The sequence below is a fragment of the Peromyscus leucopus genome, chromosome 7 (genome assembly GCF_004664715.2).
Source record: "Peromyscus leucopus breed LL Stock chromosome 7, UCI_PerLeu_2.1, whole genome shotgun sequence".
In the NCBI taxonomy this organism is placed as follows: Eukaryota; Metazoa; Chordata; class Mammalia; order Rodentia; family Cricetidae; genus Peromyscus; species Peromyscus leucopus.
The window spans coordinates 116,651,370-116,676,064 of record NC_051069.1 but is presented as its reverse complement, the minus strand read 5'-3'; the positions used below and the strand labels follow the sequence as shown (position 1 = coordinate 116,676,064).

Here is a 24,695-nt window from a genome sequence, read left to right as displayed (position 1 = left end):
AAATTCTATCTCCTCAGATAGAAGAATGAAACTAGATTCCTATCTCACACTGCACAAAACTCCTAATGGATCAAGAACTTTAATGTTAAGACTTGGAATTCTGAACCTCTTAGAGGAAAGGGCAGGGAAAATATCTAAGATCTAGGCATAGGTGAGCACTTCCTGAGACTACAAAGTAAACAAGAAAGCCTCTGCACAGCAGAGGGGCAGTTAGTGAAGAGACAGCCTGCACAGATGGAAGAAACCTTTGCTAGTTACACATCTGACTGAGAATTAATGTCTACACTTTGAAAAGAACAAAAGACAAAAAATAAAAATAGACCACAACAAATAAAACAACCCTGTCAATAAATGGACTAATAAACAGAGAATTCTCAAAAAATGAAATACAAAATGGGCAATAAATGTCAAAAAATGTTTAGAGAAATATGAATTAAATCTACAAAGGGAGGGGCTGAAGAGACAGATGGCTCAGTGGTTAAGATGGTTAAGTGAGCCGGGCAGTGGTAGCACATGCCTTTAATCCCAGCACTCAGGAGGCAGAGGCAGGCGGATCTCTGTGAGTTTGAGGCCAGCCTGGTCCAGTTGCAGGAGATCTGACTTCCTCCTCTGGTCTGCAGACACTAGGTGCACATGTAGTGCACAAACACACACATAAAATGTTTTATATTAAAAAAACAAACAACAAAAACTATATATAGAGTCTACCTTGCCCCATTCAGAAACAGTCTTTATGACTAGGTGTGGTGCACACCCCTGCAATCCAGTGTTTGGGGAGGTGGAGGCAGGAGGCAATGGGCTGAAGAGAAGGCTCAGTGCTTAAAAGCCCTCGCAGAGACCCACATTCAGCCTCAGCACCCATGTCAGGTGGCTAACAACTTGTGTATAACTCTAGCTCCAGGTGATCTGACACCTTCTTCAGGCCTCTGTGAGTACCTGCATACATCTGCCTACAGACAGACAGACAGACAGACACACACACAGAAATACAAAATATATCTTTTGGAAAAAAAAAAAACAAGTATAAGGAAAAACAGGTAATGGTTCTGGAGAGATGGCTCAGCGGTAAAGGCTGTTCTTGCAGAAGACCTGGGTTTGAATTCCAGAACCCACATGGCAGTTCACAACCACCTGCAATCCTAATTCCAGGTGATGTGATGCCCTCTCCTGGCATCTGCACACATGTGGCATACACACATATATTCACACACACACACACACACACACACACACACGCACGCACGCACGCACGCACGCGCCCTCTTTATGCATTTCTTTTTTTTGTTTTTGTTTTTTGAGACAGGGTTTCTCTGTGTAGCTTTGCGCCTTTCCTGGAACTCACTTGGTAGCCCAGGCTGGCCTCGAACTCACAGAGATTCGCCTGGCTCTGCCTCCCGAGTGCTGGGATTAAAGGCGTGCACCACCACCGCCCGGCCTTTATGCATTTCTAAGACAAGGTCTCTCTATGTAGAACAGGATGGCTTCTAACTTATGATCCTCCTGCCGCCACTTCCTCAGTGCTGTTGGGGGCTTGTGCGAGCACTTCTAACCCTAAGGTCTTCAAAGTATCTTTCAAAGGAAGACCTGTCCTTTCATCAGTTCCCGATAGACCTCCCATCAGTTAAAAACAGGTCCTCACCCCAACTTGCAGATCTCCTGACTGTCACGGGTGACTACTTCTGTGACAGCCCCCGATCACAGTGATCTGAGCAGACACTAGGTGCACACGTAGTGCACAGACACACACATGAACAGCCCTCCTTGCTGTCTCACCTGCATGATGTCGATGGCCATCGCCTGCGTCTGGACCCCCTCCACATTGTTCATCAGCCAGTGCACCACCTCAGCACTGATGAAGCAGCATGGCGACAGGCCCTTCTGTTCAGAGAGCAGCTGGACTCCTGTCCTGAATTCCAAAGAGTGAGCAGGAAACGTGTGTCCAGTGGCAATAAGGAAAGAGAAAAGATGAGAAGTGAGGGTTCTCCACAAGGGCAGGCACTGTCTGAAGGGGGGGTTCTCCACAAGGGCATGTACTGTCTGAAAAGAGGGTTCTCCACAAGGGCATGTACTGTCTGAAGGGGGGGGGGTTCTCCACAAGGGCATGCACTGTCTGAAGGGAGGGTTCTCCACAAGGGCATGTACTGTCTGAAGGGGGGGGTTCTCCACAAGGGCATGTACTGTCTGAAGGGGGGGGGTTCTCCACAAGGGCATGTACTGTCTGAAGGGAGGGTTCTCCACAAGGGCATGTACTGTCTGAAGGGGGGTGTTCTCCACAAGGGCATGTACTGTCTGAAGGGAGGGTTCTCCACAAGGGCATGCACTGTCTGAAGGGAGGGTTCTCCACAAGGGCATGTACTGTCTGAAGGGGGAGTTCTCCACAAGGGCATGTACTGTCTGAAGGGGGGGGTTCTCCACATAACTCCTGGGCTGAGGGAATCCCGATGACAGGAAAAAGGAACTGAGAGAAGAAGGGACATTTAGAAAATACATTGTGGTGGTATTGTGTTCCCCAAAATATTGTGCATGCTAATAAACTTATCTGGGGTCAGAGACAGAACAGCCACAATATTAAACATGAGGAAAGGCAGTGGTAGCACACGCCTTTAATCCTAGCATTCCAGAGGCAGAAATCCATGTGTTCAAGGATACAGCCAAGAATGGTGACTCATGCCTTTAAGCCCAGAAAGTGAGCCTTTAATCCGAGGGAGTGATGGCAGAAGGCAGAAAGGTATATAAGGCATGAGGACCAGAAACTAGAAACATTTGGCTGGTTAAGCTTTCAGGCTTTTGAGCATCAGTTCAGCTGAGATTCATTCTGGAAGAGGACTCAGAGGCTTCCAGTCTGAGGAAACAGGACCAGCTGAGGAACTGGCGAGGTGAGGTAGCTGTGGCTTGTTCTGCTTCTTTGATCTTCCAGCATTCACCCCAATAACTGGCTTCAGGTTTGGTCTTATTAATAAGACCTTCTAAGATTCCTGCTACAAGGCATTATACTAAATACTTCACAAAAGAATTTAATCATTTCATTACCATGTGTGTAGAAACACATGGTAAGGACTGCCAAGATGCTCAGTACATAAAGGTGCCTGCCACCAAACCTGACAACTTAAATTCAATTTCTAGAGAATTAAATTCATTTGGAAGGAGAGGATCACTCTTGCAAGCTGCCCTCTGACTTCCATCTATAACTGTGTACAAGAACCCAGACACGTGCATGCCCTCTAGCTCCCCACAAGTAAGTACATAAAATATGATTTAAAAATCTCATTGTATAAACGAGGTGGCAGAGGCTCAGGGAGGTCAGGTAACTTACCCACATCTCACAGCTAGTAAGCGGCAGAGTATGGTATAAATCTACCCACCCACACCACCATGGCAAGCCTTCCCTCAGGGATCGTCTGCTTTTGCTTCATAAATGTGCCTAGTCACTTACGAGGGATGCTTCATGGCTTCCAGAATCTCCACCAGGGTAGAGGATGATGTCAGAGAGCTTGCTACATGCTGCTGAGAGCTGTAACACAAAGTATAACACAGCCAAGAGTGGGTTTTTGTTTCAGTGCTGTGGGCTGAACCCAAGACCTCATGCATGGTGAACAAGTGTTCCTCCTCTAAGTGACACCAGTCCACATAATCTCTGCTTCTTCTGGAGCCAGACACCAGGAGAATATTGAAACTTAAGACAGTCAGGAAAATTCTGGACAGTTACATCCTGAGGCTAGTTCACAATGTATTCCTATTTCCAAAGTATGTATACACATTTTTAAAAGTCAAAGTGATTTTGTATCTAAACACAGCATCCTTAAAAAGCATCTCCTTCTCAATCACATTTCTCTTTCATTTTTATTCTTTTATTTATATTCTTCCTGTGAAAGTCAGAGGAAGGCTTTGGATTCCCTGAAACTGGCAGTTGTGAGCTGCCTCATGTGGGTGCTGGGACTCAGCTAACGTTCTCTGAAGAGCATGACAGCTCTGAAGCAGAAACACAGCTCTAGCACCATTAATAATTATGTTTCCTAGAAGACTTGGCTGCTCTGATTTTGCCTGATGGCCTCTCACATGTTACTTAACCTTGGCCAATCCAAGAGTGCTGTGTGATAATTTAAGTGAGAGCTTACAGGAAAGAACCCTGGAATTATCACTAGCCAGCTGTAGGACCCCTAGATTTTCTTGGTCTTTATTTCTTTATCTGAAAACAGGAACAGTGTTGTTCATGTCTTTCAGGATAGTTGGGGGTTAACCAAGGCACGAGACTGATAAACGGCTACAATGGTAGCCGACACTAAAGCAAGTCAGACTAGTTAAACGAACTGGTGCAAGAGCTGGGAAGCATCGGAATCCAGATTTCACATTCCAAAGTGAAATCACATTCCAAAGTCCCGCTCTTCCTACCATCTGCTGCCCAAGTTCTGCCTTGAAGGTGTGACGGTGCTTAAAACACGTTTAACTCAGCTGTGGTGGCACTTGGCTATAATCCCAGCACTTCAGGGGCTGAGTTGGGAGGATCATGAGTTTGAGACCAACTAAGGCTACATGGAAAGACCTATTTCATAGATGGGGATGGGGAGATCTAGAAGAAAAAAAAGAGTCTGCTCAGCAGCTGAGGGCCCCCCTTCCCCCACACCAAACTACTTAGTTCTGGGTCTCAATCAGAAACTCCTCAAACTTTTCCCTTTCTTCTATTCCACAGTCTTCTGAGTGCCTATTTTGGGAGGGGTTTCAGGACTCAATGCATCATTTCAGAATCTCAAGCCCTGTGTTAATCCCCAGCACAATAAAAACCTAAAACCAGAATCTCAGGGTTAGAAAGAACCTTCAAAACCTTTGAAGAGAATTTCCTTCTAATACTGAATCTGAGCTCAAGTGTGTAGTCAAGAGAAGGCCTAAGCTAACACCTTCAAAGGCAGAGGACTCAGCTTTTCCCAATGCAGCTGTACCCACTGCTACTAAGTTCCCTATCGTGAAATGGGATGCACATTGCGTCACTGTCAGTCAGGCGTCCTGCTTTGGCTTACTACAGCATTTTTGGTCTCCTCACCTCTAGCCTACATTCCAGTTCCTCTTTCTTCCAAAAGCAGAAAAAAAAAAAAAAAAAAAAAACCCTGCCTCTCTACCCTCCTGAGCAATGAGGAAGCACATGGATGTACTTTCCTCTTGCATACTGAGCAGCTCCCCAATCTCCTCCACAGCTAGAACCAAAAGCCAGCCAGGTATGGTGAGGACTTGGGCCTGAGAGAAGTCAGAGCAGAAAAGTTAGCACCGAACAAGCATGGCCTCTACTAGTCCAAATGAACACTCAGTGGTGGATGCAGTGGAGGCAAAATCAGTAGAGAGCTTATGGCATAAGGAACGTCAGTGACTGCCGACAGGGACCAGCTAGTGAGGAGCCAAGAGCACCAGCTGCTCCCAGGGAAAGGGGTGTACATGTCATGTTTCTCAGAGCACACAGCTAAGTCTGCTCAGTCAATACAGTGAGGCGGGAAGAACAGGTTAAGTAGAACTGCCATCCATAGCCAAGAAAGTAAGTTTCTCAAAGCTGACAACGGCATCAAAACCTAGGGCACATACCCCATCAACACGTACAGTTATGGGGGTCGTTTTTTCTCTTGAGACAAGTTTCATACATCCCATGCTGACCTCAAATGCACTACGTAGCCAAGAATGATCTTGAACCTCTGCTCCTCCTGCTTTTATCTGACAAGTACAGGGGTTATGGCTACGTGTATAAGAGAGCATAAAGGCTGGAACTCAGAGCTTCCTGTGTGCTGGGCAAGCACTCTACCAAATGAGGTACATCCCCAGACCCTGACTGAAGAAAAAATTTGGAGGGTGGGAGAGCGTTTCGAGATAGAGTTTCTCTGTGTAGCCCAGGCTGTCCTGAAACTCACTCTGTAGACTAGGTGGCCTTTGAACTCAGAGATCCACATGCCTCTGCCTTCTAAGTGCTGAGACTAAAGGTGTGCACACCATGCCTGGATCCTGATTAAAAAATACTTTTACCTTTAAAAACTATCAGTGTGTGCATATGTAGGTCAGAGGGGCAATTTTGTGGAGTTGGTACTTTTCTTCTCCCCTGGCATGGGTTCCAGGATCAAGTTTAAGTCATCAGGCTTGCATGGCAAGTCTCTTTATACACTGGCCAACTCATCAACTCTACTTTATGCTTTTAAAAAGCTGGGACACAAAGCTGCGTGTCGCACGCCTTTAATCCCAGCACTTGGGAGGCAGAGCCAGGCGGATCTCTGTGAGTTCGAGGCCAGCCTGGTCTACAGAATGAGATCCAGGACGGGCACCAAAACTACACAGAGAAACCCTGTCTGGGGCGGGGCGGGGTAGGGATAGGGTTGGGGGGGAGGCTGGGACACAGCTAGGCACTGTGGCATATGCCTTTAGTTCCAGCATCACTTTGGAGACAGAGGCAGGTAGATCTTTCTGAGTTTGAGGCCAGCCTAGTCTACAGAGTGAGAGAACTGTTTTAAGTCATAATAAAGAGAACCTGACTTAAAACAAACAAAAAAGCTGGGACACTTACTAAGCAACTGAGGCATAGGCAGTACCCTTCTCCTTTGGATTCTTAGGAAAGGCCTCATTTACCCACAATGTGCGACTCATCCACTGTTACTGCATTTCCTTACTGACTGCATATCACCTTTGCAAAGGGTGATATCACCATATCATAGGGTGGCCTGTGCACTGTAGGATGGTGAGCAGCAGCCCCACCCCCACATTAGATGTCAGTAATGCCATGGGCACCACCATGACCAGGACTGACATCATGTGTGATGCATCTCTGAGAGCACACAGATCCTCCACCTTGTCACTTGGCTATGAGGACTGACTCCCTCAGGGTCCCACGTGTGATGTGCAGCAGTCAGAAGGTGACCCAGAGCTTTGGCCTCCCAACTACTATGCCCTTGGTTGGACTTTCCCCGCCCAACAGGAGCATCAGCTTAGGCACTCTGAAGCTCACCTGCAGTCAGAGTTTGCAGCGGGAAAGACCTGTTCTCCTATGTTCTGGGAGTTCCCAAAGGTCTGGTTGCTACCTCTATCCATGGACTGGCATGTGCTTATCCCCAAACTGGCACCATCCAACACCAGAGCAGCTGTTTGGTCCATAGATGCCTGCAAAGGGGTAAAAAAATTAGTACATGGATCCAAAAATGAACCAAAAGGAAACAGTAAATAACTATCCTGGCTTATTAAGTCAACAGGCATTATATAGATATTCATGCATATACATTAAAGCTACTTACACATATGGTTTGTTCCATCCCTCCCATTCTTAGTCCCCATTGGTCCCTGCTGGAAGAGCCAAAGGAGTCTAGAAACCACACCCAGTCCTGGGTGCACTACCTTGTCATAGAAATTAAGGACTTATATCCTCTAAACCAAGGCAGACAGAGAGACCAGGCAATCACAATAATCCTAAAACCAAAGCAATCACTTCAGTACTAGACTCAAACCACAAGGCTGGCATCAAAGGAAATTCCCATAAAAAGAGCACAGAAGGCTGGGCAAAGTAGTGTACCCCTTTAATCCCAGCATTTGGAGGCAGGTAGATCTCTGTGAGTTTGAGGCCTGCCTGGTCTACATAGAAAGTTCCTGGTCAGCCAGAACTATACAGTGATATCCTGTCTCAAAAAAAAAAAAAAAAAAAAAAAAGAGAAAAGAAAAGAAAAGCCAAACGCAGAAGTCAAAATCATCCCCAAGGAGACTGAGAGAAGGAAGGAAGACATTTGGGAAAGACAAATGGGTTGGCATCCCAGGAGGGACGTCCCATCAACCACGACTCAGCCTTCCCACCCCAGTCCTCTGTTCCTATATCTGTCAGTGGCACATTCAGCTTTCTGACAGCCCAGGTTCAAACCTCAGAGGCACCTGCAAGTTCTCGTCTCTAGGTTCATCCTGAGAGGCCTAGTCCTCTGGCCTCCCCTCAGGAAATTCACATGCACTAGGTCATGTCCCCCTCCATCTGAGAAGGCTGGACAGGGTTCAGCTCCAACCTTGCCACCCTGTTGCTCTGTGTGCCACTACACTGTGAACGCTACAGAACATATGTCTGACTTGTGATTTCAACACAACACCAACCATTCACCAAGTCTACCCTTCCAATCAAACAATCTCATTTGTATAGTACTGAGTTCTGTTGTCCAGTGGTTCCTTATCTCACTGGCTAAAATCCACCCCCTCAATGGGTACTTCACCTTGAAATGCTGATCCCTCACTGTTTCCTGATTAGCCCCACACCAGCCCCCAAGTGGCAGACTTCACTGAGCCTGCTAAGGAAACTGCTCACAAAAGTAGTCTACCTGTCTCATTTCCTCTAAGGGTCCTCAAGTGCAGGACTATGCCCGCTCACCTAAAATCCCTGCAGCAGCCAGTAAAGGTTACATCCCAGACCAAATGTTTACAAAGAATGACTGCGCCTTTCAGAGTACTTCTAAAAAAGAATAAAAGCCTTAACTTACAGTTCTTGAATGCCTCCTTCAGACAGAGGCTTCTCTTATCAGATATTGTTAGATGATGTAGATATTGCTATTTCTAAAACAGGGCTTGTCATCTCAGCACTACTGCCACTTGGGATCAAATGAGTCTTTGTCATAGGGTGGCCTGTGCACTGTAGGATGGTGAGCAGCAGCCCCACCCCCACATTAGATGTCAGTAATACTAGCCATAGATGTGTCAGAATGTTTCTAGATATTACCAGCTGTCTCAGGAGATTTTAAAAAAATGCCCTGGCTCTAGAAGAACCATTGTGCTTCCCACCACAAGGCTCAGTGATTTAAAAAGCAAGGCAGCCGGGCGTTGGTGGCATACGCCTTTAATCCCAGCACTCGGGAGGCAGAGGCAGGCGGATCTCTGTGAGTTCGAGGCCAGCCGGGGCTACCAAGTGAGTTCCAGGAAAGGCGCAAAGCTACACAGAGAAACCCTGTCTCGGAAAAAAAAAAAAAAAGAAAAAGAAAAAAAAAAAAGCAAGGCAAAACAAAAACAACACAAGAAAAAGCCAACCACATAGGGGCACCATAAACACCCAGAGGAAGTACAGCAAGAGGTAGCCTGCAATAATCTGTGCACAAGCACTGAGGCTTAGGAACAGGTACCATGCTCTAACATGAAATCAGAGCAAGTTAATTAAGGGAGACTGGGCTCAGCACTTAACACCCAAGAGTAGCTCACAGGGCCTGCTTTCTAGGTCCCTTTAGTAGGGTTGTTTCTCACCTAAGTACCCTGAAAATCACTCCCCAGCCTGAGGGATGCTGCTACAAATTTGTATGATTTGGGGAGCAGAGGTGTGGCTAAGGAGTCATCCCTAAATCAGGAGTTCGCAAACATCTTCCAGATATTGGAAACATATTGGGTTTTGTGAGCTACATCTCTGTTGCAACTATTCAACCCTTCACAAGAATACTGAAGCAGCCATATGTGAACAAAAAACTAAAACAAACCAACCAACCTTAGAAAACAAAGAAACAAAAAGAGCTGGGTGTAGTGGTGAACACATATAATCCCATCACTCAGGAGGCAGAGACAGTGGGTCAATACCATCATCAGCTACATGGTAAGTTCCAGGCCAGACTAGGTAGGCTATGTCAGACCATGTCTTAAAAAATAAAAAATAAGAGAAAATTTAAAAAAAGAAAAGAAAAAGGAAGAGGGCAGGGTAGGAGGAGGCATGGCTCTTTCCCAATAAAACTTTATTTACAAAAGCAAAATGGTGGGCCAGGTTTGCCACATGGTTGCCTGACTCCTGTTCTGTATTACACACATAGTTTATCCTTCATTGATGCACATTTTGCTCAGATTGTAATACCAGAAAAAGCACGTTTTCTTGAAAACTTTATCTGCCATTTTTGTCCAACCATTCTGAGTCTTAGAAAGATGTTTCCCATACTTCTTTGGCTACCAGAAGCTTAAAGCTGAATTTAGTAAAAAGTTTTAGCTGCTTTACAAGGTCTTACCCTATGTTGCCTTTTCTTTTCTTGAATTTCCCTTATCTAGGCACATTTTATGTGGGCAGGGAGGAAGCACTAATTGGACTTGGTGAGTTATTTAAAAAAAAAAAAAAAAAAAAAAAAGACTTTGACATGAAGTTGTAAGGGAGATTTAGGAGGAAGGGGAGGGCAAGTAGCTAATGACCTAAATATACTATATTCACATATGAAATTACCAAAGAGTATTAAACAAATATGCACTAAATTGATATAATTCAGCTTCAATACTAACAGTTACCCCTTGGTGCCACGATACCATTACCCCCAGAAAATAAAATCTCATGGATAGCCGGGCAGTGGTGGCACATAACTTTAATCCCAACACTTGGAAGGCAGAGACAGGAGGATCTCCGAGTTTGAAGCCAGCCTGGTCTACAGAGTGAGTTAGAAGTCAGCCAGGGCTACACAGAGAAACCTTGTCTTGAAAAACCAAAACCAAAACTAAATGAAACAAATCCCATGGATGATCAAGTCTTTTAAATGGCACAGTATTTGCATATAGCCTATGCAAATCATCCTCCATAGTTCACATTCTGAACTTTCTGACATTCAACACAACACTGTCATCCTCAAAGTCACACTCTTGAATCACATAGTCAATCTATAAAACAAAGCACAGAATTTAAAAAAATTAAAAATCTCCTAATGTTTATGATTTTGTATTGGAATTTGTATTCACAGCTGTCCTGCAACACATGCAGCCCGTGACACAAGCACATGAGTTTAAATAATCTCTAAATGACTTATAATACCTAAAACACAGAACAGCTATGAGAGCAACTGTTACACTACACTGTAAAGAATAAGCTAAAGGAAAAAGGTCTGTATATGTTCAGGATAGACATAATTTTTTATCCCCAATATTTTTGATCCATAGTTGATTGATTGTGGATGGATGTAGAAGGTCAATTATACTAATTCTAATAATGGCTGTTACTGACCATATACTGACCATATACTGATCACTTACCCAGCATCATACTGTTCATTTACATATGCAAGATTAGAAGTGTGTTAATTTCTAAACGTATAGTTAATTTCTATTGTTTTTAATGACTGACAAAAGACCTGCTTGCACTATAATCAGACACGTACGTGTTCATTATTTCTTTCCCTTATAATTTGTTGAGAACATTTATTATTTAAATAATATATTCAAAATAACACCATTTTAAATAACTATTAAATTAAATTACTATTTCCTCATATAACAAAGAACTAGGTTCTAAAACATAGTCAGTACTAAAGCTCCTCCTTGGTATAACACTGAAGCCAAGATCTGAAAGTCGGCCTCTCTCCACTGTACGTTACAAATTTAATGTAAAATGTGTTTGTATTTTATAATAATTTTTATAATAATAAAAATAACAAAGGTATGCAATTTAATTGTGTGTACATACAGAAAGATCCCTTAGTGCCTCCAGTAAGAGTTAAATTTTTTAAAACTACAATTTATTTTTATTTTATATTCATTGGTGTATGTGTGAGGGTGCTGGATCCTCTGAAACTAGAGTTACTGACAGGTGTGAGTTGCCATGTGGGTGCTGAGAATTGAACCTGGATCTTCTGGAAGAGCAGTTAGTGCTCTTAACCACTGAGCCATCTTTCTAGTCCAAGAGTTGAATTTTGAATTTATGTCTTTTTTGTTGTTGCTTGTTTTTTGAGACAGGGTCTCACTATATAACTCTGGCTACTCTAGAACTCGCTCTATAGACCAGGCTGCCTCAAACTCACAGGAGATCCATCTGCCTCTGCTTCACGTGTAAGATGCCATACCTGGCTTAATACAAAAATTTTACACCAGGAGAGACAAACATTCACTCATATGCAACTCTCGATGGAACTGCCCTCTGTTTACTGTTTCCAGCTGTAGGAACTTGTCCACCTTTGTTTTATAGGTAAATTCCACCACACAAAATAGACCATTGATCTCTATTTAACTCTGCTGACTTTTTTTATATTAAATTATAAGTCTAAAACATCAATAAAGAGTCTCTTATTCCCAGGTAAAAGACTTTGGGACTGGAGAGATGGCTCAGTGGTTAAGAGCACCTGCTGTCCTTCCTAAGGATCTGGGTTCTATTCCCATCTCCTACATGCAGTTCGCAACTGCCTGTAACTCTAGTTCTAGGGGAGGTATTCTGGCCTCCAAGACCACCAGGCACACATGTAGTACACAGACATACACACAGGCAAAACACCCAAAGACAAAATAAAATTAAAAGTTAAAAAAAAAAACATGGGCTGGAGATTTGGCTCAGCAGTTAAAGTTCAAATTCCAGCATTCACATAGTGGCTTAACCATCTACAACTCCAGTTCCAGGGGACCCAATGCCCCCCTTCCAGGCATGTATGTGGTGAACAGACATATACTCAGTCAAAACACTCATACACATAAAATAAAAAATACATAAATCTAAAAAAATATTTAAAAGAAAAAAGAAAGTAAAAGACTAAAGAAATTAGCCTGAGTCTGCTTTAATTCAAAATATGCCTCCTCCACTCAGATGAGAGATGCCTGGTCAAGAACTCAGGTCCCAAAAGGGATTGCACATGGCTATTTGATTCACAGGTAAGGTGTGCAGACAGTTGTAGCAAAGTCCATTCTTAGAAAACCAAGGCTCCAATATTAACTAAACCTTAAGTCTCCCAGTACTGTTCAGAAGACATTACAGGGGGTCAGCCACTCATTAGTATAGTGTCCTTTTGCCACCAATGTGTCTTTAAGTCTCATTTTTCTCATCTGGAAGATGGGTATAATACTTTGTAGGTTGTTATAAAGATGATGTTTATGGAACACTGGCAAAGTGGGAGCTCGATGAGCTGCTTTTCTGACTTCCACTAAATAAGGACTCTGAACTTCTCCCACCTCACAAGTCCCATCTTAGCTAGATCCACTCTGTATAACCCTTGTTCACTCAGATTTCTGTAACTAGTTCTCTACAGTCAATTTCATATAATACTTAGAAACCTCCATAAACAGCAGGGAACCCTATTTGCCTTCAAAGACCAGTCAAAACAGTAATTACTAATGCTAATTACAGAGTCAAGCCTTGTGGGTCATGAATGTAAATCCCAGTTCTACTCTGTGCTGTAGAAAGCAACTTCTTTGTCCTTTATTTCTCCACTTACAAAACTGAAATAAAACTTTTACTTAACTGATAGGTTATGCTGTAAGGTGAAATGAGATAATACATGATGTGTTAGGCATGTGGTAAGTAAAGAATTTTAAGGCCTGGAAGGCCCTCAATGACTTCATCCAAACCTTTCATTTGACAAATAAGTGAAGTCCAGAAAGCAAGTGAGCTGCCCAGGGCCACACACCATTAGCCTACGACATAACTCAGACCTATTTATAAATGCTGGATTTTTTTTTTCCCCACCACTTCCTGCCATACTGTTATAAATTTATCTTGGCTGTACCAGGAGGAGAAAAATAAGTGCTCAGTCCTTAAATATACACATTTCATGACGCTTATAAAATTTAAAAGGGCAAATGCTGGTGACAATGAGATTCACAGCAATCAGGTGAACCACACAAGTAGCAATGGAAAGCATCTGGCTCAGCACTGGTGTGGTAGGCTGTGTTCTTACACGGATCTCCCCCATTCCCCTCTGCTGCTCTGAACACCAAGACATCTCAGAGCCAAATTCAATTTCAGCTGTCCCTCAAACTCAGATTCAGTCCAATTTCGTCTGCTCAGAGGTAAAGGGAAGGCCAGCTTATGTCAATGGGATGGGCATGCACAGGCTGGGGTTTGGACTAACCTGAGGGTAGAAGGCAGATGATGCTGTGCGTGGGCTGCGGACAAACTCCATAAAGAAGGCCCCGTCCTGAAGTCAGAGGAGGAGGAAGCAACAGCAGCAGCAGCAGCAGCAGCAGGTGTAAGGTAGCCAAGAAATGGGTTGTGTATGAGAAAATGAGGAGAGGGGGATGAAAAAGAAGTAAATAAATAAATGAAAAAAAGGAGGCAAGGAGAAAATCAGGACATGAGGGAATGGGGTGGGGGTGGAACAGGGATCCCAGAAAGACAATATCCAAATGCAAAGCACGAGCAAGAAATCACACTTCAATTAGCAGAATACCATCTATGTGGGCGAAAGGTACCACCAAGCTCCTTGTGTGTACCTATGGCTTGGATGCTTTTAACTTCCTTCAGACCTATGGCAAGGAAGAGGGAACAGTCCCAGAGCAGTGCTGGCAACAGCAGGGTAAAGGCAGCAGTGACATCTTGTCCTTCAGTTTGGCTGGATAAGCAACAGCTCTCTGGGAGAGAGACATTGAAGCCTAAGGTTTCTTCTGTCTGTTAGTTACTAAATGTGGCAGCAAAGAATCAATGAAGCGAAAGTCTTGCTTAATCTTATGTGCGTACAGGGGGTGCAGAGGCAGCAGTACTTGCTCCTCTACTGCTTGGGATCACAATCAAGACACTAAGACACATATAAAGTCAGGTACATAAGTACTAATGCAGTGGGCTTCCTGAAGCCATCACCCTGCTCTACTTATGGCTGGGTATAAATGCCCATGTATTTGAAGCAAAAATGACAAATAGGACATTTCAAAGAGCTTCTGATCCTTCAGAGCCTTTTTACTGTGCATGAATGATTATTGCTGCAATGCAGGAGTGGCAACAGATCAAGGTCTCTGCTCTCCTTCAGTTCCACAAGTAAAACAGGGGAAATATTTGGGTGTTCACTGTATTACCATTGCCAGTACCTCCCAGCAGCCACTGTAAACTCAAGGAGCACATCCTGGAGAGGCATGACTGAAGGTGCAGATGCATCACACACTCCTTAAGAGGCACCGCCTCCAGATGTGCCAGCAGGACAGCTCATGGCTTTTCGCTTCCAACTCCCTAAACCTGGAGTACACACCCAGCACCACGGCTTACAGAAGTCAGAGGAGTACAGTGAGCATCCCCAACAGCAATCTAGTTTGTGGCCTCTAGTGCATTTCAACCTTCCTACAATTCTCTACTTGTCTATCTTGTCGTTGGCACCATCTCTAATCCTGAGAAATGACAATGTATAAAGGTCAGAAAAGGCTGGTAGGCATTAGTCCATCCCAGAATATGACTGCTGAGGCACTGATGATACTGAGAGATCTATGTCACAGAAACAAGATCAACCTTGCCAAAATAACTTTTTTTTGTTTTTTTATATATAGCCTTTGTACACAGACTCTCCTTGGGACCTAAAGCTATTTCTTTTAGCAGGGGTCAGCAAACTACAGCTTGTAGAGTAAATCTGGCCACTCACCTGATCCTCACAGGCTATGAGCAAACAATAGCTTTATAATTTTAAATGGTTATAGAAGTACTTATGCAGGACCTTTATTTTGTTCATGAAGCCTGAAATCTACACACAGGGTTGCTGATCTCTGGTCCACAGTCTCCAACCTGCCTACAGCTTTGGTTGGTTCCTTTCTCATATTTTAATTCCTAGCATGTAATTCTAGTAATTTATACCAAGGTAATTAATCAGATCTGTAGTCAAATAACTGCTATAAGGAAACTCATTAGCATCATTTATAATTTTACATATTATAGATTAAATTCTATATAATTGGCAAAAATTTTTCCTCCCAATACAGCTGTCTCTATGTAGCCCTGGCTGTCCTGGAACTCACTCTGTTCCAGGCTGGTCTCTAACTCACAGAGATCTGCTTGCCTGTTTCCTGAGTGCTGGGATTAAAGGTGTGCCCTATAACACTCAGCTAAAATTTATCTTAAAAATGAGAAACCATTTACATTTTAAGCAAGCTTTCTGTGTCAATGTAGTATTGGGAATCAAACCCAAGGCCTTGAGTATGTAAACTGAACACTCCACTTCTGAGCCAGGACCCCAGCCCATAGCTACTTTATTTATTTTCCTTATATTTATTCTTTTTTTTTAATTAAGAGATTTTCTATTCATTTTACATATTAACCACGGATCCCCCTGTCCTCCCTCCTCCCACCCCCCCATTATATTTATTCTTATTTTATGTGCATTGGTGTTTTGCCTGCATGTATATCTGTGTGAGGGTGTCAGATCTTGGAGTTACAGAGAGCTGTGAGCTGCCATGTGGGGGCTGGGAATTGAACCCAGGCCTCTGGAAGAGCATCTCTCCAGCCATCTCTCCAGCCCCCCACAGCTACATTAAACATCGTGTTTTAGGGATTGAGAGTTTAGTTCAGTTGTAGAGTACTTGCTTAGCATGCAAAAGGCCTTGGTTGAATCCCTAAAACTTAAAATGGAAAAAATAAACAAAACCAAAAACCCATAAATTTTTAAAACATGACATGGAAAACTTTATGAGTAAAATTAATAAATACTAAGTTAGATACAAAATATGCCAAAACTATGAAAAGTAAGTGCTCCGACTCTTTTGTCTCCCTATAGTAAAAACTAGGTAAGAGAACAGTCAGCTTACCCTGCCACACAAAATGATGAGTCTGAACTTCCCAGGAGACACAAAAGCCTAACCTGGGTTTTTTGTTTGTTTGTTTCCATTCTGTCGAATTTGTTATGCTGTAGAGAGGCCTAAAGTCTCAAAGTTTTGTTTGCATTTTTCTTTCCCAATTATTTCTCAGGAGTCTTAAAAACAAAACAAAACAAAACCCAAATAGGAGGCTTGTGTGGGTGGTGCTTCAGGAACTCCAATTCCCCTCTGGCAGAGTGGTGGTGACCCAAAAGGGAAGCTAGATGGCAAATGCCACAGATCAGCTCAGATCTCAGCCTGGACCAAGAGCTGTGTGTGGGTGATTGACATGCTGCACCTGAGGAGAAATCCACCCACTAACATCAAGGGGAAGGCTCCTTCATGGGGGTAGAGGGGGCTGAGAGAACTTTACGAGGGTTTGTGACAGAATTTATCTGCAGCTTTGGCACAATTGACTCTATTCATGGCTATATGTCATGCCTTCATTTGGGCTCCTGAAAGCACATAGCAACAGTCCCCTCGTGGTGAGCCGCCTTTACCTTTCGTGGGCTGTCCACATAGGTGGGCGTCATAGCGACACTGCTGTTCTCAGCTGCCTGAGAGGAACTTTTTCCATGCACAGCTGCCTGCTGCTCTCCTAGGCACCTGAAGGAAGGAAAATGCATGACTGCAGCTTGCTGGAAGATGTCTAGAGAAGAGCCACGTTAGTCTACATGAAGACAGCACAGCTGTTTCCACCTTCAAAACATATGCTTCTGCCTTGCTTTTCCTTCAGGCCCTACATGGCCCCCTTAACACCATTAAATCATCCTAAACAGCCATTTGTCTCCCACAGTATATCAGAAAACAGCCCAATCAAAGAACATCCTAGGGCTGGTGAGATGGCTCATTGGGTCCAGGTGCTTGCCACCACACCTACAACCTGAGTTTGATCACTGAACACACACAGTGGAAGAAAAGAACCAACTTGTGTAAGTTGATCTCGACTTCCCCACACACTGTACCGTGTGTGCATCCCCTCTACAAAATAAGTGTGATAGAAAATAAAAAGCATTCCAAGAAGCAGGGTGTAGTGTCACACACCTTTAATCCCAGGAGGATCTCTGTGAGTCTGAGGACAGCCTGGTCTACACAGAGAGTTCCAGGGCAGCCAGAGCTGCATATTAGACATCTGCCTCAAAAAGACCAAAAAATAAAAAAACAAGCATTCAAGAAAAACAAAATCCCATGTTTCCACACATATGTAGAATCCAGACTTAAATATATACATGTACATGGCATAGAAGCATAAAGACCACAATTAGGGAGGAAGAGGACCAGAGGGGGGGAGGAGGAAGGAGCGCAGGGCAGGGAGTGGGAATATGATGATACATGTATGAATATTTCATAACAAAACCCATGACTTTTTTTAACCATTTTTTTTTTTTAATACTAAAATCTTAGTTTAAGCGGCTGGAGAGGTGACTCAGTGATTAAGAGCACTGACTGCTCTTCCAGAGGATGTGGGTTTGATTCCTAGCACTCACATGGTGACTTAACTTCAGTTCCAGGGGATCCAGAGCCCTCTTCTGGTCTCCTTGAGCACCAGGCATGCATGAGGTACACAGACATACATGCAGGCAAAACACCCATACACATTCAAAAAAAATTATTGTGGGCTGGCATGTGCCTGCAGGCCTAGCTCTTTGAAAGACTGACCAAGACGATCATTTGAGCCAAGGAGTTTCAGAACAGTCTAGGTAACAGGGTGAGACCTCACAAAAACACATTCTGAAAATCAGCACTGCAGTAACATGCAGCATCAACTAAAGGGATATGTTCTACATACTTTAAAGGGATTTAAGTTAGTTTTTCTAACATAATTATATTTCTTCCTTTCCCAAGTCATAAAGTAAGACAAGTAAGATTTTCTTATGTCATCTTATCTTAGTTCTGATGTATTTTAATGCATAGCTTTTTGTGTTCATTTTCTAATTTTTCCCCAACTAAAATTAACTGAATGCAGTGTATCATAAGTAATATAAAGATGGTTTAAAGTATATGGAAGATAAAAAATTGGGTCATGGTAGCACACACCTATAATTCCAGATATGAGGAGGCTAAGCCAGGAGGACCATGAGTTCAAGTCCAGCCTAAGATATATATTCAAAGCAAAAAGCAAGGGCTAGAAATAAGTTCAGTAGTAACATTCCTGCTGAGCACATGCGAGGCCATGTGGTCAGTCTCCAATACCTCTTTCCCCTAAAACTAAACTGTAAACTCTTGTACGCTGCTTTCAGATCTCATTGTATTACTTGGTAAGTTTCAAAAGACCCATACAGTCTTAAGTGTTTCATCACTGTTGTAACAAGCCATCTTTCTATTGTAACAGAAATACAATTCTACAGAGCACTGTTTGCGGCGGTGTGAGAAAAAGTCTATATATTTAGTACAGACTTTATTTAAAAGAAAAATGTTTACATTTATTTATTGGGGCTGGGTGTGGCTCATGCCATAACACCCACGGGAATCAAAGTTAGAGGACAACTTACAAGAGTTGGTTCTCTCCTTCCACCACGTTGATTCTGGGGAATGCAGGTCATCAGGCTTGGCAGCAAGAACCTTTACCCACTGAGCCGTCTTGCCAGCCTTAGATTCAATTTTAGATCAGTGGGTGGTGAAGCCACAAATACATCACCCACAGACAAGGAGGACCAATTATATTGCTGCTGCTGCTGCTGCTGGATACCTCAAAGCTAGATCCTTAGCTCTGGCCCATTTTCTTCAGCAGCTGGGAGCACTATTTAGGGGAGAACAGCTCCAGCTGCAGAGCAGGTTGGACTAAGCTGAACAGCCACAGTCAGTGAATGGCGTGTGTGCTGTCAAAACTCAGATTACCTTTGAAAACTGTCCCATCTAGCTCCGGTGCTCATGTGGGGCCCCTGAGGCTGTCATTGGGTAGGTGACAGTACTCCCTCCCACAGATGTTGAGCCTAAGAACTCTCCTTAAACAGTTTATATATGAAATTCTATCTTGTTCTGTTTCCCTGGTAACCTCATCTGTAACATTTCTCATATTCTGATTCTGTGTGTGTGTGTGTGTGTGTTGTAGAGATCAAACCCATGCTCTCATGTCCACTATAGCAAGTGTTCTACCACTTTTGTCACCCGACTGTGAGATAATCAAATATAAATAAAAGATAAACAAAAACAAAAGGATAATTTATATTAACATGCAGAGACCCCTGCATATTCAGCCACTAAAATTACAAACTCAGGCCGGGCAGTGGTGGCGCATGCCTTTAATCCCAGCACTCAGGAGGCAGAGGCAGGCAGAGTTCAAGGCCAGCCTGATCTACAAAGTGGGTTCCAGGACAGCAAGGACTAAACAGAGAAACCCTGTCATGAAAAACAAAACAAAAAGACATACTCAGAGACAATTTTGTTTCCTCTAGCTCTCTGTCCACACACACACACACACCAATTACTTTGAAACAAAACTCACATATCATTTTATCTGTAACAGGAGTATCTCTAAAAGAAAGTATCTTTTTTTTTTCTTCCCCGAGACAGTTTTTCTGTATAGCCCTGGCTGTCCTGGAACTCGCTCTGCAGACCAGGCTGGCCTCGAACTCAGAAATCCACCTGCCTCTGTCTCCCAAGTGCAGGATTAAAGGCGTGTGCCACTACTGCCTGGCTGAAAATAACTTTTAAAGAAACATAAGCACAACCAAATATTTCCACAACTGTTTAAAAAATATTAGTGTGTTCAAAACAAGATTCTATGAAGGCCTCTGTTTTGCACTAAGTAGTCCCTCTTAAGGTCTAAACTCCTCTCTCCCTATCCTTGTAGCTCATCTGTCCCGCAAATGTATATAATCTAGATGTGCTGAGTCCGTTCCTTTATTATCCCATGTTTTCTTCTCCGTGTTCTGTACTTCCTAAGAACTGTAAGCTATACCACTTAAAAGCTTAGTTGGATTTAAGTTCAACTGCGGGCAAGGGTTCTTCTTCTGTGGTGCTGTGTACTGCTATCTGGGGGGTCCATGACAGGCTGTCTATGCTAATATTAGCTGCAGCTGATAACGCCTAGCTCCTTTGATTCTTTAGTGACTACACAGAGTGATATCCTATCACTCCTTCTATTATTTATTAGCAAGAATATTTGAGAAAGAAAAAATCTCCAACTACTTGGTTATTCTAAGGTATAATTTATAGAGGAAAAGCTTTTCTTCTTTGTCCACCAACATCAAACTGTCTTTCTCTTACCACACTACAATACATTCTACATTCAGTTCTCTTCTGAATTACAGCCACAAACACACAATAGGACTTTCTTTGGCATGTATGTCTTGATGGCTGCAGCCAAGGGCCCTGGCAGTGGGTGAAAGAAAGCGTCAGTTACCTCATATGCACATACCCGTCCACATTTACCAAACTGCCTTCTAGGTGGACACTAGATCCCACATCAAGGACAGGTATTCGCATCTGGGTGAGACTGCTCCTGTCTAATAGCTCAGAACCTTCTACAACAAACACATACAGATGTAAGAACATATTCAGGGCACACTGTATTCTGAGGAAGGAGGGAAGCAGCCAATCCTACACAAAAGCTGCGCCATATGTGATTGGTGGGCCTTAAAGGGAGGGCAGGAGGAAGTCAGCTTACATTAACAGCAAGACACAAGCAGACAAACATCTTTTCACATATTTGTAGGACGGGGCACTACCACACTGTTAGCCTGCTTTTAGCATGGAGCCATCCTGCAAAGGACATGAGAACATCTGTCTGTCTGCTTTTACTCCAATTTGGATACATTGGGTTATCCTAATCTAATAAAAGCAGAAAAGCCTGCAGATCAACATCTGCTGCCCAGGCTAATCGACTGTTGTGAGTCAGCACAAGAGCCTGATCAAGGGTATGTGCCCATAGATAAAGACTAGCAGGGAACTGGAGGAAATAGATACAGGAAGATGGCAAGACAAAAAACCTAAAGCCCTTTCTCTCTTGTTGTAACATTGGTTTTCACAACAAATACAACTGAATCTGCTTAGCACAGTAGAAAGAGAAAATAAAGCAAACAAGCTGGACAGTCGTGGTGCACGCCTATGGTGATATTTGTGCTGAAGTGTGGTGATATTTTATTTGTGCTTTAATAAATGAAGATTGCCTGGAGAGCAGAAGAAATGGCAAGAAGCCGTTTTAAGTAAACAAAGAAGTCAGGCAGCGGTAGTACACACCCTTAATCCTATAACTTAGCAGGCAGGATCTCTGTGAGTTCAAGGCCACACTAGGGAACAGAGCCAAGCATGGTGACACATGCCTTTAATCCCAGTACCAACCATAGAGGTCTGGAGGCCTATACAGACATGAAATGACAGAGCTGGCCAGGAAGAGGAAGTGATGTAGCTAGACAGAGAGCAAATCAGATGGCAGAACAGCAAGGCAATTAGACATGGGTATACAGGAAGTTGTTCTCTTTGGAAGCTGCAGAGTTGGTAAGGTAAGATAAGCTGGTGGCTTTCCCTATTTCCCTGATCTCTCTAAGGATTTCACTCCTATATTTGGCACCGTGTTTTTTATTTACTAAGGCCATTTAGATATTCATCTACAATTGAAATTCGTCTACACACACCTGTAATCCCAGCACTTGGGAGGCAGGTGGATCTCTGTGAGTTTGAGGCCAGCCTAGTTTACAGAACTAATTCCAGGACAGCTACGACTATAAGAAACCCTGTCTCGAAAAACAAACAAACAAAAAAAGGAAAGCAAACGAAAAGTGCTGTGTAATATTTATATACATTATATGAAAGTCTAGCTCCTGTAACCTCTTACAACCTACCTTCTGCCTCCCAAAAACCTAGCACATCAGCCAGGAGCAGTCATCTGACTGGCTCTTGTCACAGGGTTAGCTGAAGTCTCATCGTTCATACTGGGGAAGGCTACAAGCACAAGAGGGCTTGCTTTTCCCAGTCTGAGCAGAAAGAGGCTCGTTGGTGCATACTAAACAGTGACTCACTGACAAATTAAAATAAGATCTTTTTACCCCCATCTTCACACCACTCCCAGAAACATATGTTCCTCGTTCTTTTCTGCAGTCAGGGAGAACCTGCTGGCAGAATCCCGAGGACTTCTCTACAAGAACCCAGCCCTCTCAGGAGAGCTCAACTTGCTCCCTTTCCTCTTCCCAGGTGCAGACCCGCAGGTACCTGCTGTTTCTTTGCAACTCTGTCTATAGTCCTTCCTTTCCACCCAAACTCTACCTCCTGGCACCCACCCACCAAGCCATTCCAGGCATGAGACTCATCTCTGAAAATACACTGTGCTGGATAGTTTTATGCCAACTTGATACACACTGGAGTCATCTGAGAGGAAGGAACCTCAAATGAGAAAATGCCTCCATAAGATAGGGCTGTAAGCAAGTCTGTAGGGCATTTTCTTAATTAGTGACTGATGGAGGAGGGCCTAACTCATTATGAGTAGTACCATCCCTGGGCTGGTGGTCTTGAGTTCTGTAAGAAAGCAGCCTGAGCAAGCCATGATGAGCAAGCCAGTGAGCAGGACCCCTCGACAGCCTCTGCATCAGCTCCTGCACTGCTTGAGTTTCTGTCCTGACCTCTTTTAATGATGAAAACAGTGATGTGGAAGAATAAGCCAAATAAATCTCCCCAAGTTGCTTTCTATCCTGGTGTTTTGTCATAGCAATAATAACCCTGAGATACACATTTTCACCAAAGACACTAAAAATATATGTCATGATATTAAGGAATTGTAATTTTTATGGTAAACTACAGTATTATGATTAATTTTTTTTAATTACACTTTTTATCGGGGAACACACATGCCATAGTGCAAATGTAGAAGTCAGAGGACAACTTGCATGGGTCAATTCTCTTCTGCCACAATGTGGATCCCAGGGATCAAACTCAGGTTGTCAGTCTTGGTGGCAAATACTTTTACACACGGGGCCACTTTGCCAAGCTGGTTTGGTATGTATTTTTTAAAAAGAAGACTAAATTTTCAGAGACACATTATGAAGTATTACAGATAAAAAGAGTATAATGTCTAGGTTTTGAGAAATAAAAGATAAATACCCATGGAATATAAATCAAACATGAGTGGCCAAGAACAGGTGATCACTGAAAACTAGATGACTGTAGTCTAGTCAGTCCATGCTTTGTCTTCTGTTTGAAACTTTTCATTATAACAAAACCAAACCAAATGACTACCAGGCGATTCCTCTCCTATGAGACCACGTAAGGGTGGCCTGGCTTCCAGCTCTCCACACTGTCTCCAAATGTATTTACCCCATACCTCATGCTTTCTTGCCCACTCAACTTTACTTTTTTTTCTTTTTTGAGACAGGATTTTTCTGTGTGTCCCTGGCTGTCCCAGAACTAGCTCTGCAGACCAGGCTGGCCTCGAATTCAATCTGCCTGCCTCTGTCTCCTTATTGCTGGGATTAAAGGCCCAGCCAGACTGCAAATTTCTTATTGCAGGACTATTTTGTTATGTGACAGTCACCAGGTGTTAGCTTTGCATTCCTGCCATGTAAACGTCTTCTTAAAAAAAAGGTTTAGTTTTATTTAATGTGTATGCCTGTTTGCCTGCATGTAAGTCTGTACACCATGTGTGTGCAGTGTCCACAGAGGTAACAAGAAGCAGCTGGAACCCTTGGAACTGGAATTACAGACAGCTGGGTGCCACCATGAGCGCTGCTCTTAACTACTGAGCTATCTCTCCAGTCCTGTAATAGCTTCTTAATTACATTCAGAAATTATATCTCACCTTGCTCAGGTGAATGAGGCACTCAAACTTACATTCAGAAATGATATCTCACCTTGCTCAGGTGAATGAGGCACTCAAATTTACATTCAGAAATTATATCTCACCTTGCTCAGTGAATGAGGCACTGAAACTCCTTAAAGCCTACTGGGTGGGGAGAAGTCTTTGCAGCCAGGCACTTACTTCTGACTAGCCTCCATCTCCAGCAGTGCAGACAGAGCTGAGGTTCCTTTCTTCCCAACTGGGGGGCCTGTTGACTCGAGGGAGTGTGCAGCGATGGGCCCAGTCATCTGCAAGCCTTTCATGGCAGTCCCTTTCTAAAGCATGGAGAGGAGACAGTTCGGTCGTTAGTCCAGGTAGGCTCTGAGATGTCACTCACATCTCAGCTCACACTGCTGCATCTTTGGGCCCTGGGAACCCAATCAACCCAGCAGAGGAACACAGGTTCTCTGTGTTTAGCAAACGATAGAAGAAACTAAGACTCAGAGAGGTTGGTTAACCAAGGAACTCCAAATCC

The 24,695-nt window shown here is 43.4% G+C and overlaps 1 protein-coding gene across 13 annotated transcripts in view; it reads right to left on the bottom strand.

The window, feature by feature from the left end:
- Nucleotides 1–24,695, bottom strand: part of Depdc5 (DEP domain containing 5, GATOR1 subcomplex subunit) — a 127,106-nt gene that overhangs the window by 20,732 nt on the left and 81,679 nt on the right. For 8 of the 13 annotated variants that reach the window (XM_037208150.1, XM_037208152.1, XM_028870727.1 and 5 more), the window contains 6 exons: nt 24,362–24,495; nt 16,953–17,058; nt 13,758–13,823; nt 6,968–7,119; nt 3,434–3,511; nt 1,774–1,906 (listed from right to left, as the gene is read on the bottom strand). In XM_037208150.1, coding sequence (XP_037064045.1) covers nt 1,774–1,906; nt 3,434–3,511; nt 6,968–7,119; nt 13,758–13,823; nt 16,953–17,058; nt 24,362–24,495 — 669 coding nt within the window. Of the gene's footprint in view, nt 1–1,773; nt 1,907–3,433; nt 3,512–6,967; nt 7,120–13,757; nt 13,824–16,952; nt 17,059–24,361; nt 24,496–24,695 lie in introns of those variants that run through there. The other 5 variants (XM_037208153.1, XM_037208154.1, XM_028870730.1 and 2 more) reach the window with 2 other exon arrangements.